Below are 19,582 nucleotides of genomic sequence, written 5' to 3'. Positions count from 1 at the left end.
AACACAACACCAGATCTACATTCAACAGAAAACTTCCAGTCACTTTGCACTACAAGGTAATGACTTATTTCAAAAATGAAGTTTAGATCCCTAAGGATTAGTCACTTTTGTTGGTTTGTCTTTTCTGCAAAGACACTTTTTAAACATTGCTAACATTCAGTGCTGAATCAGCACCCTAAACTAATAGATTAATTATGTATTTGAAGATGATATGGTGTTTTTTGTGATTGGACATATTGAATCTGTTATACTAGAGAACAAAAATGCTTTCCATCATCTGAGGTCTACAGTTTCAGACCAGTGTGTTTAAATAGAAAAAAACCCCTATTTAAATATTCTCTGCAGTAAATAACTTAAAGGAAACAAAATTAAAAAGCAGGCAGAAAAAAAAGGTGAAAATGGCAAATCTGAGAAGAGAGGGGTGCTTATATGAGCTAAGATTTGTATGCAAGCACTGTAAAGTGGCAGCAGGGCTATCATTACCAACATTTGCAATTTAAGAAAGCAAAAGAGTAGCCTGCATGTACAACAGTGATAAAGGTTTGTATAGCACACAGCTTTATCCCTCTTACTTGAACACTTGCATGCTGATGTAATACTATGTTTGTCATTAGTTCTGATACTACACAGGCTAGTAAAAACAGACCCAATCATATTAGAATGTTTCTTTAGAAGGTTTCTTTTGATTGGTTTATCCTCTATTTTTTCTTTTAAAGGTTCCTCCTCAGGCCTCATACACTAAAGTAAATGATCCACTGCCCTCATAGTCTTTAGAATATGAGTCACTCCTTCAACATTTACCACATATAACTTACCACCAAACATTACCCTGATCTTCTGTTTTAGAACGATGCTGTTCCTGACATTTAATCCATAAAAACAAATTCCAAAGCCATCATGTTTTTTGAGAACCATGATACACGACTCACTGGCCTAGGAAGGTTTAACAATCTCAGTAGAAAGTTTTATGTTTTAATGCTGGGATTGCAAATATCACAAGAGACAAGATGTGAACTGGATGATGTGTTCAGCTAAAGAAGAATTGGTAATGCCTGAAATTTCCAAGTTGCCAGCGCCTACACATGCAAAATTTTGTACCCATATTCTCTCAGAATTATGAGTAGTGCCTCCATCTTCAAATTCCACCCTGGACAAATGCACCTGAAGCTACCAGTACCCATCTTTGGCTCTAAAGATCACTTTGTTTAGGTTTTTTTGTGGTTTTGTTGTGTGGGTGTTTTCTTGTTGCTGTTGTTGTTTTAAATTAATGAATGGGTTGACCAAAGACTAGTCTGCAATTTCCTAAAGTATTTCAATATTAGATAAAAAAAATTTGATAATCATAACAACTCTAATGGAAGACATAAAAGGAATGATCATTCAGCCAAGAGAGACACTGTAACAGACTTCTGAGTGTGTGGTTATCAATTAATCTATTTATATGTATGCACATATGCACAGGCACATAGGTATCGATCTCTTATATACTAAAATAGCTTTGTGTTTATTTAGGAGAGGTTGGTAGAGTGGGAAGGTCACAGCTGCTTCAGACACTCATCTCCTGAAAAATATGTATTCTGAAAGGTAACTGAACATTAGAATTTGATGCTCCTGGATTTTGAAGAAGCATAGCTTGAGCAAGTATGGAAATGGATTTAAAACATTTTTAGATCAGCTGAGGCAGCTAAATAATAGGCCTTTAGAAATGTAAGGCACGAGCTGCCTTTAGTTTTACTGAAGAACTTCTTTCTTTGTTTTTTAGTTCTTCAACAGCCCATAACAAAAACAGAAAATCATATTTGGAGAAACTATTTCTACTAAGCATATTCTCTGGAAGTATATTACTATAGCATTCTGTGGTGTATGGCTTTGTCCTCTGCAACTTTCCCTCCTTGACTTTCTGAAAAGATGCCTCAGGACAAGAATGATGATGCATTTCTATATGGAATTGTTTACACATGAACAGGTATAAACAATGGTGAAATAATAATAGAATTGTACAGCACTTGCAATGAAGACAATCTGTAACACTGTTGCTAGTAGCTGAACATTTTAAACTATCTTTAGAGTCATGGAGGAGACCACTGCATGCATTGGAAAAGAAATCCAATTTCTGCAATTTCAGCAATAATTATGAAGATGAGCATGGAGTGCAGCAACCAAAAAGAACAGAGATATCCATTATCCTTCAAGCTGGAACTCAGTCAAAAGGAAGTTGAAACCATCACTTCACCATGTGATACTCAGGAGAGACAGTTATTTCAGGAGGAACTGAAGTTACACAAGACAGATAACAGGAAACCAATCGAAAAAATGAGATGTTAGTTCACAGTAAGACACAAGCAACAGCCTCTGTTGACTCTCCTGCTTTCTGGCCAGATGTAGCAAAAACACCCTATTTGCAAGACAGATAACTTCTTTCTGAATGCAAAAAAATCACCAAGGAAGGTCACTTTTAATCTGAATCCCATTTCCAAACATAGAAGGGCTTGGGGATGTTGGGAAAGAAGTGTTGAGAAAAAGAGTATCCAGTTCCTCTTGAGTGGATGGAAAATTCCTTCATCTCTTGTCATTTGTGATCCGTCAATTCCTCTTACTGAGTAGGCTTGATCTGGCTTTTATTATGAGGTACTTATTGGGAAAAAAAGAACAACCCACAATAACAGAAGGCTTGATGAATAAGAAATTTGCCTCCCTAAAAGAAACATCTCCATACACAGAACATTTTAAAGCTTACAACATTGTAGCTGGTATTTAATTTTGATGCAGAAAGTGAAAAAAAAGCTCAAGCAGAAGTTCTTACACAAGTCAGAATGTATAAGCATTTGTGCAGAGGCCATAAGAACTGAGCTGTGCTTTCTCAAAGTGAACTGGATGGAACAGCTTCAAAAATTTCCTCTCTCTTTTAGTACCTTCCTTTAGGTGTCAACTCATTAATCCAAAACACATGAAATTTGGTCACCCAAAGGAAAGACAAATCCAGAGGGTCTCTCCTGTGGTTTATGCTTGCCATCTTTTGATTTAGTGCTTCATTTGAAAAAGTTTCACTTCTGTAAATAGTCTTAGCAAAAATTTCTATATGAGCCATGGACTGTCAAGTGAGACCCTAAGTGCTTCTTCAGCTGGGAAGGCAGGATTCAAGGCTCATTCCTGTTGCTTGTTCCTTGGTAAAAACATTCCTTGTTCTAACATGACATGATATGGGAGAACATACATATTTCTATTAGACACCTCGAAATGCTATCAGATATTTTGATCCAGAAACCAGCTAATATTCTACTTTCAAATAACCAGAGCCAACTCCTAAATGAGAACTTCAAGGAACATGCCAATTTGTGAAATGTACCACAGCTTACTCATCTACAGGTGTAAACCAGAATTTACCTGTTCTCAAAGAGGTTTGTGGATTTGGACTGTGTTATTTGACTGGAAGGGCTTTCTCTAGTCCTAAATCTCTTAACCTTAATAAGCTGGGAATCTACTGTCTTTTGAGTACACACTGCCCCAGTTGCTGTCACTTCTTTCCCAGTTTACAGTGTAGTTACTCTCGAGCCCACAGAGAGATCTTGGCCTACACAGGCATTTCCACAGACCACCATTCCTGTCACCATCATGTCTTCATCTAACCCATGTCCATTAGAAGCTGGATGTTATTTTACTGTGTTAAAGACTAATTCCCTTTTTCTCCCCTGAGCATCACCTTCCAGGCTGCCAGCCCAGTCCCGGTGGTTCTAGGCTGCACGTTGACAATATTAGAGCACTGGAGAGTCACACATAGATAAGTATTTCAAGAACTATGGATACAGCAGCTGTTCTCATCATCACTGCTCCTACTGTCAAGGTCTTTACAGTGACCACTATTTCTGCAAAGGAGAAAAATCTGATAGGGAAACTCAGACCATACATTCTTTGCCCTCCTCCTCCTATAACTGATCAGGCTCTTGATACTGATGGGAGATGCTGGGACATACTCATTTACTGACATATTTTAAAATGGTTCTATGACATATAATGTGATGCTGACAGATGTGTCCTGCAAGATCTCTTCAGGCAGTAGTAGTATAGAGTTTCTGATTTCACTCCTCTACCAGATTAGGTCCCCTTGCTCACTGAACATGCTGTTCTGTTGTTTGGGACACCATCTCCGTGTGCCAGACACCTCCACATAGTTACACTGTCAACCAAGTCTGAAAATAAAACCACAAATCATGAGGCTTTACATGCTTTGCTCTTTGCTCATGTATCTCAGCACTTCCTGAGGATCAAGTAATTTAAATCTATTATTTAATTATTATAGTTGCTTCTCTTCCCCACTTTTCCCTCTCACTAGGATACAGCAAAGTAGTCATATATAGTCAATACAGTGCCAGCATTTGAAGATTTTTGAAGATAACACCATCACTGTTTCAAAGGTTTATTTTATTTCAACTATGCTTCTTCTTAAAAGGTAACTGAACTCAGTCCTCAAAAAAGGTGACTTTTAATAACCCACTTATAGTCACATAGTCACAAATTCCACTTTATCTAAGTGGCTAATCAGGACCTCATTCTGTATTGGATCAATGCTTTTCACACCAATGATCTAAGTCTGCCAAACTATACAGAACAAGAGAGCAAAGGTAAGCACATTTAATTATTGCTGTGGAAGTCACTGATGGCCTCAGTACAATTTAAAAATCCCACTCAGTTAGAGGTAGGTATTATTTTGAACACATTTTTGATGTCTACAGATCACAAGTGAACAACTTCTATGATGACACTGACAGCATTCAACAATTTGAATATTCCCCTTAAGAACAGGGCAGCAGTCACATCTCACCCCACATCTTCCAAATCTGACCTGTAGTTTTCATCTGAGCCCTCTGCATCCAGCACACTGGCAAACATGCAGAGCTTCCTGAGCCACCCAGTGACTCAGTGAATGGGTTTTTTTTCAAATATTACTGGCCACAGCTCAAAGGAGCTTTTCTATGCTTTTGATCTCCACTACAAACACAAAGGACTGAGCAGCATGTGGCCAGGAAAAGCTGCATCCAGTGAGAGGCTATGAAAACTTTTGCCTGCAGAGTCAGTAAAAAAGAAAGGCAAGCTCTTCCACAACAACTATTTGTACAAGAACTCTGCTTTCTATATTCGGAAACTGTAATTTGCACCCATTCATCCATTCTCAAAATCCCAGAAGTTCCATAAGGGCATGTTTTAGAAAAAAGCATAGACACACAAGGCTGGTTTGTGCACCTCACAAAGCTTCCGTGTCACTGCATGCAGCAACTAACACAGTATACACATGTTGAAAGTGAATAGGAATAAGTTACTCCTTAGGCATAATGCCTAGAAAAATCGAAGAGTTTTACATGAAAACTTCTAGAAAAACTCATGTAAGTATTGTTAGTGAAGCACAGAGTTACAAGTATGCGCTTTCTTTCGTGCCTTAGGATGACTTCAGATCTTAATTTCTTCCTCAGATGGGTTTCTTTGCCAGGTTCTGACAAGGCTGTTCAGAAACCCAATGATTACACTGCAAAAAAAGTCTTATCTATAAGACACACCGAATGGACTGCATTTAGCTGGCCTTTCATTTTTGAGTCTCGTTTTCCATGACAGTAAAATCATAGCAGCACACAGAGGCAGCAGTTTCCTGTTAGCATCTACCCTGGTGTACACCCCAAGAAGCTGGGTTAAAGACTCCTTCTATATAGATGTTCCATGTGGTATTAAATATATCAATAACTAGCACACCAGCTTCACAGGTGAGCTGCTCCAAAGTTGTCACCCACACTGCTAGGAAACTGCATCTTTCTGAAGCTGAAGTTTACTGAAGTCACTGCACACTCTTACACAATTGCCCACACACAACTGAGAAGACTGAACTGATAGCAATTCCAAGCCTAAGTACCTCTGTAATCCCACATTTTCAGCAGACCCCTGAAGGCTTAGATGGAAAAGACTTTCTACAACATGGACTATATTTTCTGGCCTCCCCCAGTATCTCTATATCCTCCCCAAACTCCGAGAATCAGAACTGAATACAAATTCTGGCAGAAATTTACCAGTCCTGCGTACAGTCATAAAGAGAATTCCTCCTTTCTACTTAGCAATCCTGCTAAAGCAAATAAGAATCCCATCAATAGGCTCTTTGCCAGAGCTGATTAGAAAGACAGCTTCTGCTGAGGAAGTTTTAACTACTTTCCCACCCCAGGATAATCTCTGGATCGTGGTTTTTAAGGCTGTTTCTTATGCTGTATGCACAAACTTTCATTCTTTCCTCTGATTTACATTGCCTTTTTTTGGCTGTAGTAGAACTACACAGAATCATGGCTAATCTTTAAAAAGGATATAAAAACCAGACAAGAAGAGAAATGGAATAACCCATTAAGCCACGAACATGTCCCATAAAAGTTGTGTGGAAGCATGCTGTAAGTTAAAAAGGGGAAAGCTTTTGATCCTGCTGTCAATCTTGGGAATTGTCTGGGTAACTGTCACATTGATTAAATGGATCTATCACCATTCCACAAAATTAAATTCACAAATGAAAATTAATCTTCAAAAAAGTTATCAGTTGCTGCTGGTATTTAGGAGGAAAGTGCCCTTGCACTCTAACATTCAAGTGTTCTTGTATGCACTAATACTTCAAATAATTTGGACATTTTGGGGAATACAGACACCCATATTATTAATTGTTTTTAATCACAAGCATTTACAGTGGTCTTCAGTAGAGACTGGAACTTCAATGTTAGGCCAACAGATTGTATCTTAGAAACTAAAACACAGTCAAGAGACATGTAACACATGGACTTACCCTGTCCATCTATGGTCCATCAGATTTTATCTGTAAAGACCAAAGGCCAAACTTTAAAACTATTCTACATTATCTTTTATTTGTTTCCTTTTGAAATGATGCTTGCACAAGCATGAAAAGTGCAAACAGCATGATGCTTCCTTACCAGTGAGCTGTCTCCTCCAAGATTTATTCACAAGTCAGAAGCAGGTTCCCCAGAATCACCACAGACTATTTGGGTCTCTGGTTTGCATCCAGTACAGGTCAGTAGTAGCTGAATGTCATAACCATCGACAGTTTTTTACAGTCTGATGCAAACTTAATTTGCCAGCTTACCAGGTTCACTACATACTGCAGGAGCTACATCATCAATGACCTTCACAACACCTTTAGAAATTCAGGGAATGGCTAAAGGGGAGCCTGAGCTTCCATGCTAATTGATTGGATGTGGAGTCTCCAGATCAAAGCTGAAATACAATGATAAGCTAGTAGAACAGCTTGTGTCACCCCTGCTTGTGTTTGAGAGTCCAAGGACAAGAGGAAAGAGACTGGTTTGCTTAGAGCTCAGCTTAGTGCCTTACGGTAACACTAAAATCTATTGAAAAGTACAGTCTGGTTTTAGTAAATATTTTCCTAACTACAGATGCAAGCAGAAGGCACAGTTATTTGTGTCAATACTCGGAAAGAACCAAAATTCTTCTCATCTAGCATGTATTAGGTGCTAGGAAAATGACCATGAGGAGGGATTTAAAACACTCTCTTGAAACACACCTTCCTCACATCTGGTTAGTTACAGCAAGTTCATCACTGATGTTACGCCCAGTTACTTTTTCAGGAATGTCAACATTTGAGGGCTATAACTTACTGGCAGTTTAATGTTATCCTGGGATTAATATGAGAGGAGGGAAGTGGGCTGTGAGTTACGAGGGGATGTGTACTGCAAGAGATTTGGCAGGCCAGGGCTCTTATTAGTCCAAAATTTGGGATGTCCTAGGCCTGTATGTATGCTATTAAGCACTAGCTGGGGCTTACCAACAAAAGTAGTTTTTCCATTAAAAAATTCATTGCTCATTTCAAGAGGAACAGAATTATCCTGTCTGCAGAGTTCAGATTTGGGGGGAAAACCCAGAGTTTCTTCAACTTCTATTAAAAACATTCTAAAATCAGACAGAGGGTTCCCAAAGACAAAACATTTTTCTACTCCTGCCTTCAAGCAGCACTCTTCCATTTCAGAATTTATTAAGTATTTACTAACATCAGCTGTCAAAAAAGATAATCTTCAAATCATCAGCACATTTAACAGCAACAAAGTAAGAAGATTTATAATTAGAGAATTAGCTATCAGGAGAATAAGATCCCTACCTTTTGAAAGAGTACCCAGTTAACAGATCAAGTACATAGTAGAGATTCATCAAAATACGTAATCCTGTGTATAAATTAATAAAGAGGTATAATAAAAGTATCATAACAAAGAAGAGTATATATAGAAAATGACAGTAATAAAGAAAAGTACAGAACAGACAAAAATGTAGCATCATAGGCTCTCAGAATATTTCCAGCTGGAAGGGACCTAGGAGTCTCTTGTCCTACCTCCTGCCCAAAGATGGACATCCAGATTTTGAAAACCATTGATGATCAGACAGGGCAACTGCTCTGGGCAATCTGTAGTGTTCAAAGTGGAGATGGAAAGAAAGAAACAGGCAGTCAGGAAAATGCAGAACAAAACATAAAAGAACCTCAAAGTGATACTAAGAACTATCATAGAAAGAAAACGAAAGGATAAGGGAAGAAAGCACAGGTTTTTTAAAAGTAAGAATAAAAGTACAGAAAAATATTTTTTTGTACTTCAATTTATCCAGAAGCGTAAAGTGAAGAGACTGATATTTTAAGCCTTGATTTGTAAAATAAACCAACAACCTAAAACTCAAAACAAATCAGAAAACTATTACTCCCTTTAAGCCATCTCAACATAGACTCCAGAAGGTGAGGTACCCCAAATCATCAGCTACTTTCAAACACGTGGGCTACAGCAATCCTGCTGAACAGCATTTGACACATTTCTGCTAAAATTCTGAGGATAAAAAGTGAATTTTGCATGTTAAACTTCGCAGTTCCATCACGTAAGAAGCTGATTTTGAGACCTCTAATTGAACACATCTGCCATACGGCTGTTCTAATGCTTCCCTTTGCAAGGAATTGAAAAATGGCAGGAAGGCATGGCCATTCTTAGGGGCTGAGAAATTTGGATAAACATCTAAAGTTTTGTTTTCTGGTCTATTTGGTTTTTTATGACAATTTTGATTGCACAACCTGCAAGCACAGGACATCTCTAATACCACTGGAAACACAGAAGAGGAAGAATACTCACTATCGACACTGTTGCCACTACACGGTCAAGTGAGACAAAGATAAAAATGGATGAACAGAAGGTAATAGAAACAGGATGCTCAGACTCTGAAAGCACAAGTCTATGGCCTGAAAAGTTCATACTGACCACCACCAGTGAGGGCACCACATAATTCTACAATTTTTTACTGACATGGGTTGGTTATCACTAGGCCTTGATGTCTTGATTTAATGTTTGAAAACCTGTGTGTCAACAAGAGTATGACCATCTTATTAATTGAATGCATAGGGAATTGTTTCCCTGGAGATGGAAAGAAGACTAGAAAAGCAGCCAAAGAGACAAAAAAGAGACTTTCTTCTGAGGTTTACTATGAGGGAATATGCCATGTAATGTTTTGATCATCACTGTGCTCACTCCACAACAGGCAGCACACCGAGGTAACATTAAAATCTATGCCTGTCCTCTTCTAAAATTTAAGACAATAATACCAAAGGTAATGAGACCATTTTAGCATTCAGAGTAAGTAATCAGGTGATGACAGGAAGCCACATCTAAGCATCTGAACTCAGAATACCCCACAGAGCTTCAAGTGCCCATGACGCAGTCTTTTCCAGTCGAGTATAAAATAGGACATGTCACCTCACCCAGCACCCTGGCCCACATTGTTTTGAAAGTAGCTAAGGAGGAAACCACACTGCAAAGAGGAAGCAACAAATGAAGTTTTTAAAAGTTAGCAGGTTTGAACCAATTTTATCATAACCAGAAACAGCTATTAAATTCTGAAGCAATAACACATCATTAGCAATTAAACTGCTGAAACTGGGCAGTAATCTCAAGCATTTTCAACGGCACCACTGAGTGTAGGAAGCAAGGAATTGTTTATCAGAGCAATTAGAATATGGCGTGCCACTGCCACAGCTACCTGTGCAAAATGCAAGACAAACACCATTTCATATGGAACTAAGAAGCAGAGTCAACTGGTAAACAGTTCCTGTTTTATTTTTCACTGGATTAGCAAAAGTAAATACTTGCAAAACAACATTTTTTTGGGTGGGAGGGTGCAAGAATGGTGAGAGAGAGAAAAAAACCCAAACATCCAGACAATAACCCAGATGTCATTTTGTGTAGCATGTCTCTAGGTCTGATCAAGAACCTCTGTCTTGTGTCCTTTCTTTTGTTCAAGATTTTTGTTTTACCAGAAAAAACACATCACCACAGAACACGTCACTTCTGCTAAATCACTTTTTTGTTTCCATTTAAGTCATAGCTGTGACAAAAATTTTCAGCACAATCAAAGTAAGTACTTTATCACGTTGAAGTTTGCTGAAAATCAGTTTTACAGACACAGCAAGCTGTATGTATTTATTTATTTATTTATTTATTTATTTAAAATGCATGTAATTCAAAACTGCACTACACCAAAGTGCAAATGACTCTCTACCACCTTAAAAAGAAGAATCACCAAATCCTGGGCTGCAGCTATAATAAACTCAAAATTGCTCTATATTGCATGGGCGGAGTTACCCTACCCTATCACATGCCACTTCAACCTGCTCACAATTACTATTCAGACTGCTGGACAAAAAAAATCTTGTTAGAACTAGTAAGAAAAACAAGATATCTCTATGTAAGGAAAATCCACAGCTCATTAAAATCAGTTTTCCAAGTCCTTTACACTGCCAGACTGGCATTAAGATGATAGAGCCTCCTCTCACACATAGGATCTTATTCAGACAAAAGGAGTTTCATTTTAACAGAAGGCAAGTCCACCTCAGGATATATCTACGCTGTGCGTGGTAAATACTAGAAAGATTAGCTGACTTCTCTGCCTCTGTGACTCATCTGCTGCTGGAGCTCTCTGGACCACAACAGCTCTGTTTCATGCTAGCTCACATGACCATCACAGCAGTGACTAAGAAGCAGATGCATCCCCAGGCAAAGGAGAACCGGACAGATTTTGACCATAAGCCATGACAATAAACTCTAGGGCCACTAAGGACTTGACATGTTGATTTCATGCTGTTCAGTTACCTCACACTAACCTGGAGGAAAAAAATGTGACCAGTCTTTGCTAGTTTGCATAATTCTGATGAACAGTTACCAGAACAAACTAAAGGCCCCAAGGATCATCAGTTTTTTTGCATTGAACCTGAATCTACCATGAAGTTTTCCTCTTGAGATTCAGATTTGGTCACTGACAGGCACTACATTAGGTTGAAGGCCCTAAAGTTTATCCTAAATTTCATTCCTATGGAACATTAACAAGAAAAGATTTACAGACTTCTAAAGCTTAAAAAACCCCTGCAGGCCCAGCTTCTCATTCACTTGTCCTTCAACGGGTGGCAGTTTTCAGTGGGTAACATAATCCTGAAACATGACAGCCACTGTTTCAAATCTTAGAATGTCAGCATTGTAATTGTGAAGTTAAAACAGAGGGAACAGCAAGGGAAAAAAGAAACTGGGTGAGACTTATGAAAGATCATTTATCAGCAGATGCTGAGGATGACTAGAGACAGGAGTTTAGTATTTGGGGCATATGCTTACTGCAGCTGAGATGTAGGCCAAGAGCAGGCAAAATGTCATATTTTGTAGTACAAACAGCAGTAAATGAAAGACATGGCAGCTCAGTATTCAGCACAAATGAGCTTGTCAAATCCTACCAGCAAGGATGTAAGTGGTTACTCTGATGAAATGCATACTGTTCTAATCAAGCATTACCTGAGTAAGCCCAAGTCAGGCAATGGGCATTACAGCTTATTAGTAACCCCTCCTACTGATCTTTCAAAGTGGTCTTTATTGCCTCACATTAAAAAACACAAGAGAAAACATTTTATATTTATGTTTAAGAAGCAAGTCCCCATTAGTGAAGAATTTGGCACAACAGTGTCAGACAGCTGAAAGAGTTGGTGTTGATCCCCCTATAGCTACCCTGTAAGTGCATCATTGCTCTGTTCCAAACTTGCTTCATCGGGTGAGAACAAACCTGCTCTGGCTATGGCTTGATTACCAGCCATTAGCTTAGATTCTTCTGCCTTCGCAATGGCTTTCAGCACTACTGGGTTCCACTCAATTTCCTATAAAAGTTCTCTAGTTGGTGCACAGCAGAGCCACCCTATGTAATGAACAAACATGCAGCAAGCAAATACCACTGAGGACTTGCTTCAAAATCTCAATAAAAACACCACTGCAGATGCAGGCACAGAACAAATCTTTCTGGAGGGATCTGGTAAAACATGGTAATTTATGTCCCTGTACTTTCAGTGTACTTGAAAAAATATAGGTACTTTTACACAGCATACATTCCCAGAACATCCTAGAGCCAAAAGCCTCAACCACTTAAAAAAGAATTCTGTACTCAGATTGGCTATCATTAATTTTAATTAAGAACTATCCTGCATCCCTTACAGTTCTTGCTTAGAACCAGATGACAAAATCCAGCCTTCTGTTTCACTAAGCAAAACCAACAAACGATGAAATCTGACCTGTCGAAAATCTACCATTCAAAAAGAGGAATGAAAATTAGAAGATAAGCAAGAGAAGTAAAAAACTGGATGAAATCAGATATTTTAAGAACACAAGAATTTATTTATTTTGTGTATAAGACATAAAGTTTTTTCCCCCATTCCTTCAAAGCTACAGGATCATAGCTGTTGAAGGCTGAAATTGTAGTTCCATAACCTTTTGCTTTTAAATTAAACAAATTATCTCATTTTTAGAGCACTTTTTGACCCCAGGGGAACTATGCCATTAAGAGAGTGCCAGAAACAAATTTAACTGATGCATGTCCCAAGAACAGCTCAAAAGTGGGCAGACATACCACATATAGATTTCAAGGAAATTACTGAAAAGCCACAGAGCTTCAACAGAACGTGATATGTGAAACATGGCATATGAAAGACTCAGAATCAAAAGCGTAAATTCAGTTCAGGAGATATTAATCTGATTACCTAAGAACTATTATGAATTGAATATGCTCCTTTGTGCACCAAATCCAACCTGGACAGATGGAGGAGACATTATGCTCCATTTTCTGACATGGAATTAGTGTTTAAGGGATGATCAAGTTCCAGACACAGTTTCAAAGTTTTTTCATTTGGGAGTGGCATGTGCAGTAACCAGTCTATAACATAAGATTTTCTGACTGTTTTTGAGTAGCTTACACACTCTGTAACTTGACTTCGCTGTTCTCATTTTCAGTGTAATGTTTTCTATGCACCTGCCTGACAGAAAACCAGTCCAGCAACATCCTTAAACAAAGCACTTCATACAGAGCTCTGAAACAAGACTTGCACTGATTGAATTCTGGGCTGAGTTTATGCAATGCAGGGTTTTATCTAAATGATAAGCAATTTTACTTCTCCACTGTAGGGGTGACAGTGAGTCTATGGATCCTCTAATGTCTGAGGTAATTGATGAGGAAATTGATCTTAAAGAGTTCAAGGTGTATCCTTGAAAGAAAAGCAGTTTGGAGTGCACCCTCAAGGAGGAAGGAGTCACATAAAGAATGTTACAGACCTTGTAGCCAATCCAATGTGTCCATCTATGCTTAGCTGAACTGAGTAGCCAATTATGTGATGACATGCTGTATACAAGGGTAGATAAAAAGTGAAGATGTAACTAAAAATAAAGTTCATAGCTCTAAGTTCTTAGTTCAAAGTTCTTAGCTCTAAGCTCAAAGCTCTAAGCTCTTAGTTCTAAGCTCTTAGTGTTCTGTTCCGGCTGCTGCCTGAGTTTGTCTCAACCTCTTCTGACCTCCATAACTCATTCTACTCCCCTTGTGGCAGGGGAGAAGCTTCCGTACCCTCATGAGGTTTGTGCTATGCTGGCTGTGCTATGTGCCTCTGGTAGGGTCTCCAGACAGGTGGCATGCAGGTGGTTCAGGATATTGGTCACTCGAGAGTGACCCCAGAGATGACAGTCTGGTTTGGCAGCATCCTGAATGATCAAGCAGCCTTTTCTAAGGACAGCACTACTTGCTCCACACAGAGAGGAGCCTAGAAAAGGTGGCCTAATCAAAGCTCCTCTCCACCCTCCCACCTGGTTGGTTAACTGCAGCCAATGGGCAATTTCTGATGCGGTCAAACAAAAACAAAGAGACAAAGGCATACACCTGCCTCCAAAGGTGTGTTCAAATTGACACTCACATATTGGAACACCAGAACCATGCTTGATACTGGGGATAATGGACGTCCTGAGTGTCATTCTGCTCTAATTGCCCACGAACTGTCCAGGGTCAACATCGACATTGCTGCTCTCAGTGAATTTTGTCTTCATGAAGAAGGCAGCCTTAAAGAACATGGTGCTGGCTACACACTCTACTGATCAGGCAAACCCAAAACCGAAAGACACCTTTCAGGAGTTGGCTTCATGATTAAAAACTCCATTGCCTCCAAACTTGAAAATCTGCCGACAGGTCATTCCGATCGCATTATGTCCTTACACCTCCCACTACACAACAAGCAACATATGTTGGAATTTCATATGGTATTTCACCTAAAAAGCAAGCCATATGCTGAACTGCCTATGTAAATTAGTGCTGTAGCCTTAAGAACTAATTAATGAAATCAGAAATGGCTGCTGCCGACTTTCTCAGCAAATGTGCATGGTCAGCCAATTATGAGGGGCTTTGTAATGTAAACAGCATTGTTAGCCAATAATCAGTGTCGAAGTGTCATCACCTGCAGAAGGTTACAGTCTTAAAGATGTATATAAGTGTGTGTGCGTATGAATAAAGGGGCCTGTTGCTGCTAACTCCTGTGGAGTCGTCTCTCAGGTCCAAAAACCCGTCTCCCTCGGTTACAAACATGTTGTCCTTTTTAGCGTTTATGTCCCAACTCTCCAAGCTGACCCAGTGGAAAAAGACAAATTCTACACCGACCTGCGCTGCATCACCCAAAAGGTTCCTGCAGATGACAAGATCATAATCCTTGGTGACTTCAACTCCAGAATAGGTAAGAACTCCGAAGCCTGGAAAGGAGTCCTGGGCAAGCATGGCGTTGGAAACTGCAACGACAACGGATGCCTCCTGCTAGAGTTTTGTGCAGAACGGCAGCTCACTGTCACCAAAACTATCTTCCAACAGAAAGACAGCCTGAAGACAACCTCGATGCATCCTCGATCCAGGCACTGGCACCTCATTGACTATGTCTTAGTGCAACAGAGAAATGTTTGTGATGTCCGTCATACCCGAGTGATGCCAAGTGCAGAATGTCAAACAGACCACGGCCCTGTGCATTGCAAACTTAATATCCACTTTAAGCCCAAACCTAAGAGAGGTGGCACTCCAAGGAGGAGGCTTCAAGTTAACAATTTTCTAACAGCTACAGTGAGACACAGCTTCCAGGTAAACCTTCAAACTAGACTTGAAGATCATCCCATAGATCCCTCTCCTGAAGCACTTTGGCAACATATTAAAAGTTGCATCCTGCAGTCCTCTGAAGAGTCCTTAGGGTTCTCCTCCAAGAAAAACAAAGACTGGTTTGATGAAAACAATCAAGAGATCCAGGAATTGTTGGATTTATGCAACAGTGCCACTGTCAAATTTTCATGACTGTAAATTTTGAAGTCAATGGCCTTGAAATATCAGCTAGCTATTAAAATGTTGCTACTTTACATTATAGTAACACATGCTTTCAAAAAACTAAAATTGAAATCTGTTTTCCGTTTTGTTTATAAACTCCATTTAAAATTGCAGCAGAACAAAGCTTAAGAGTCAGATCTCTAAGACATCTGTAACTTTATATTTTAAGTTAAAAAGACTGTTTGCATGCCTTATCAAAGACCCTAGTCTTTGCAGACTACACCAGCAATCACACAAGGACACTTTCTGTTTATTTTTCCATCAGCATCTGACATTTGTAAGACTGTGCTCATGTGTACATGTATATGAATAACAGAATTAGTTTTACAAAATATAGGGGAAGGCTTAGCCCACCTCCACTAGTACTGACCTATATAGCTTTTAATTACTTGCAACATAACTTTGAATCTTTTCATCAGAGAGAAATACACATCAATCCCTTCACTATGGCAAGGAGTATTCAGGGAGAACCATTTCGGAAAGGCTGGCTTGGGGCAAAAGTTTCAGCTGGTACATATCCAGCAGCTGTGGCCGAATCAGCCACGCCATGAGGGCGCTGGGGCTCGCTGCCAGCCAGCTGACGGAGAAGTAAGACGAAGAGGCAAGTCTATGAAGAAAGCAGCGTGGGAGGACTATGACCTTTTGATCTCCAAGATATTCCTGATGTACCAAAGTGACATGTCAGCTCTAATAAGCTGAACTCTTGAATGGAGAGCAGAAGCCTACAAATTACTGTGAGATCTGAAGGCATTTGTTGTGATGATCCTGGCCTGGATGGGGCATATCGGTGCTCCCCCAGCAGGACTATCTGACAGTCTAGTCCAACAATTCCCAAACCAGGGGCTGTAACCTCCAGCAGGGTCACAGCCGCACAGAGTGGGGTCACAAGCCTGACAGAGATGTGATTGTTTATGTTAGTATTTAGGGTCACAAGCTCAGCTGGGGTGAGTTCACCACCAGAAACCGGGCCACAAACAAAAACCATTTGGGAGCAGCTGGTCTAACAGATTTCACGCTCAGAAACAACTTCCAGATATTCAGCTAAAACATGCCCAAACTACTGCCTTACATATCCATGTGCCAGCCTGAAACAACAACTTCCCTGCCAGGTATCAGACTGGCTCAAATTACTCCCAAAGAATCATGGCTGCTTACCCAGTAGTAGCATCTGTTTTGCCTTTTGCTGACAAATTTTCCGTTGTTAACAGTGCAGCTATTCATACTCGAGGCATTGTCTTTTCTACCCTTCCTGGCACTAGTTAAGCACCAGCTCATGCAGGAATCTTCTCTAGACTGTGGCTTGCCTGGGAGACTGAAGCAACAGCAGGACATCTTAGGAGAAGAAAAATTAATATAAACATAGGCTTCCTTTAGTTAAGCACCAAGCATTTCCTCTTTCTACCATTTTTTCACCCTTCTTTCTGTACTGCACTATGACCACTTGGGTTGCTCTTCTCTGAATGCTCCTTTATTTTTTTAGCATACCTGATATTATAAGAAGACTAGGAGAATACAGATTAGATTATTTTTGTCCATGTGAAGCACGCAAAATCTGCTTATAGTCGAGTTCCCTGTTTTAATTAAATTAAGGGATAATGTACCAACCATATATTGTCTTTTATTATCATGTTATGTTTGGGTTTGAATGCAATATTTTAGGACTAGACTGTCACTGGGAAGAAGTTCATTCACATGCCAGAGCGCTCAGCTTCAACCTCCAAAAAAGGCTAAGAGGTTATAAAACTTCCATAATTTAAGACAATAAATCACTATTACAATAATAAAGCAGGAAATAGACACAAATTAAGCAAAAACACCAATGTGTTCTTTTTATGATTAAGGGGAATCATCAATCATAGAGGCTGCCTGAGATTAACAAGGAGCCACTTTTTCAAACATCCTGCAGTAAATTCAGAGGAAACCCAGCTGGAACTGCAACTAGAACATAGGCAACAGACTCTAAAAGTACCCTCTGTTCCTTCACCGTCGCCTTCCCTTTTGGCATAACACCTGCCCTTAGGGTCACTTCTAACTGGTTCAAGTTCTGCAGGTGAGCCACATGCTTCATGTAATGCCACAAGCCAAATATAACTCCCATAGTCATGTCTTCCCATATATCAAAATCCTTCTGATCTCTCCCAGTTCCATCAGAAGAAAGATTCATTGCTGGTACTATAAAACTCCAGAAGAAATGGGACTGAATGCTACTGAATGATGAATATTCATTTAATAGTTTTTCCTCCAGCTCTGTACAGATTTAAGGATAATCCACTATGAGTTAAGACAGAATTTAACTGGTCATTGTGCGCAGGGACAAGAGGTGTTTACCTCTTTCCTACCCTTGAACTCATTTTTTTACAATGTAACTTGAAAGATAAGTTTGTAGCAAACCCTCCAACACTGGGGTGCAATGTAGATCTGCAGAAGGAATTTAGAGTCAAACCATGTCTCATTTTTCTGATTCAAACCAGTGATTTGCAGGACCACAGAAAAAGTTCTATATTCACTCACACTGAAATACAAATTAATCTTATTTTTAAACATTTTTAGGACAAAAGGAAATGACCAACTGCAATCTTGTTACAATGCTTTACAGCTCTTTGCCATCAACTGAAACTTGGAGACTGATCCATGTACGCTCTCAAGCTTACTGCAATTACAGGAACACAGGAATAAACTGCTGTGTGCAGCAGGATTCACACAAACCCATTCTATTTTGCATTAGAAGGTGTAACACACACTTGGTCACACATTCTCAGCTGAGGTAAGTTACTTAGCCACTGAGAGGTGGGAAATCCTAACCACTCAACTATGACTGTAATGACTTCTGTTATCGTGCTTCTGATTATATAGATGAGTGATTCCCAGCAAACATACCTGAAGGCTTTTTGGATTACAAATCGTTGATTAATGATTGTAAATCATATCACGTCTTCAGAAAGAAACCACAATAAAGCAATAAAACTTTGTATTCTCTCATCACAGTAATTAGGAAATGATGAATGGAGATTCTCTTAAACTGATATATAGAGGTCTCTGAATGCTCCTGCTGACAGTTTACAACCTTTCTGTAGTCTAGATCAAGTGGGTATGCATATATCATTCACCTTGAAACTTCCATAGACACATAAAGTCTCTGTAACACTGTTTTACAGAGAGATTTATATTTTGATTAAAAAGCCGTTAAAATTTGGCTGCATGTTATGTCACTACTTCCCACTTAGTGAAATATAGCACCAAAATCAGTATAGGCTAACATGACCACAGCTGTTGTGAAATCTAACTGCTCCATATACCACCACAACGCTGCATCATGCAGAAACAATCACAGTATCATTTCCCTAATGGTTAATACCACTTGTTCCAGGCCCTGTAATGATGGTGCAATTCCTCATGATGTTCTCAACAACCAGAAGGGCTTTTTTCTTTCCACTGAAGCACTGGGGAACAGATTCTACTGTTAAGGGCATGGAGTTACAAGAAACACAAACACAACTGCAAGCACAAGAATGAAATTGTATTCTGAGGAGGTCCATTTTCCCCTCCAACACGTATTAATGAGTTTTATCAAGGTTGCTCCTTTTTTTTTGTGCCCACTGTTTACCTGTCCTGAAGTAGACATACTAGGCTGACTTCTAGCAGGTTAAGGAAGATGAGCTACTTTCTCACCTCTGAGAGTATGCGGGCCTAATAATCTTTCCCATGAAAGGTCTGAATTGGGAGAAGTAACTCAAAGACAAAACAGACTGAAGGAATAAAAGGCTTCCCACAGCGTGTTAGCAGGTGAAGAGGATTACAGGGTCGATGCTGGAACAGCTTCTTAAAAGACAGCTGAGACATGAAATCCAGCAACAAAATAAAGGATTAGAAGGAAACA

The 19,582-nt window shown here is 39.4% G+C and overlaps 1 protein-coding gene across 6 annotated transcripts in view; it reads right to left on the bottom strand.

Moving 5' to 3' along the window:
* RAD51B (RAD51 paralog B) overlaps positions 1 to 19,582 on the bottom strand; it is a 369,445-nt gene that overhangs the window by 188,934 nt on the left and 160,929 nt on the right. For 5 of the 6 annotated variants that reach the window (XM_071558149.1, XM_071558154.1, XM_071558150.1 and 2 more), the window contains one exon: positions 8,369 to 8,440. The exons of the other annotated variant lie outside the window; for it this stretch is intronic. In XM_071558149.1, coding sequence (XP_071414250.1) covers positions 8,369 to 8,440 — 72 coding nt within the window. The remainder of the gene's footprint in view (positions 1 to 8,368; positions 8,441 to 19,582) is intronic. 6 annotated transcript variants of the gene reach the window in all.

Source organism: Pithys albifrons, chromosome 6, assembly GCF_047495875.1.
Source record: "Pithys albifrons albifrons isolate INPA30051 chromosome 6, PitAlb_v1, whole genome shotgun sequence".
Classification (NCBI taxonomy): domain Eukaryota; kingdom Metazoa; phylum Chordata; class Aves; order Passeriformes; family Thamnophilidae; genus Pithys; species Pithys albifrons.
This window is presented reverse-complemented; position numbering and strand designations above follow the sequence as displayed.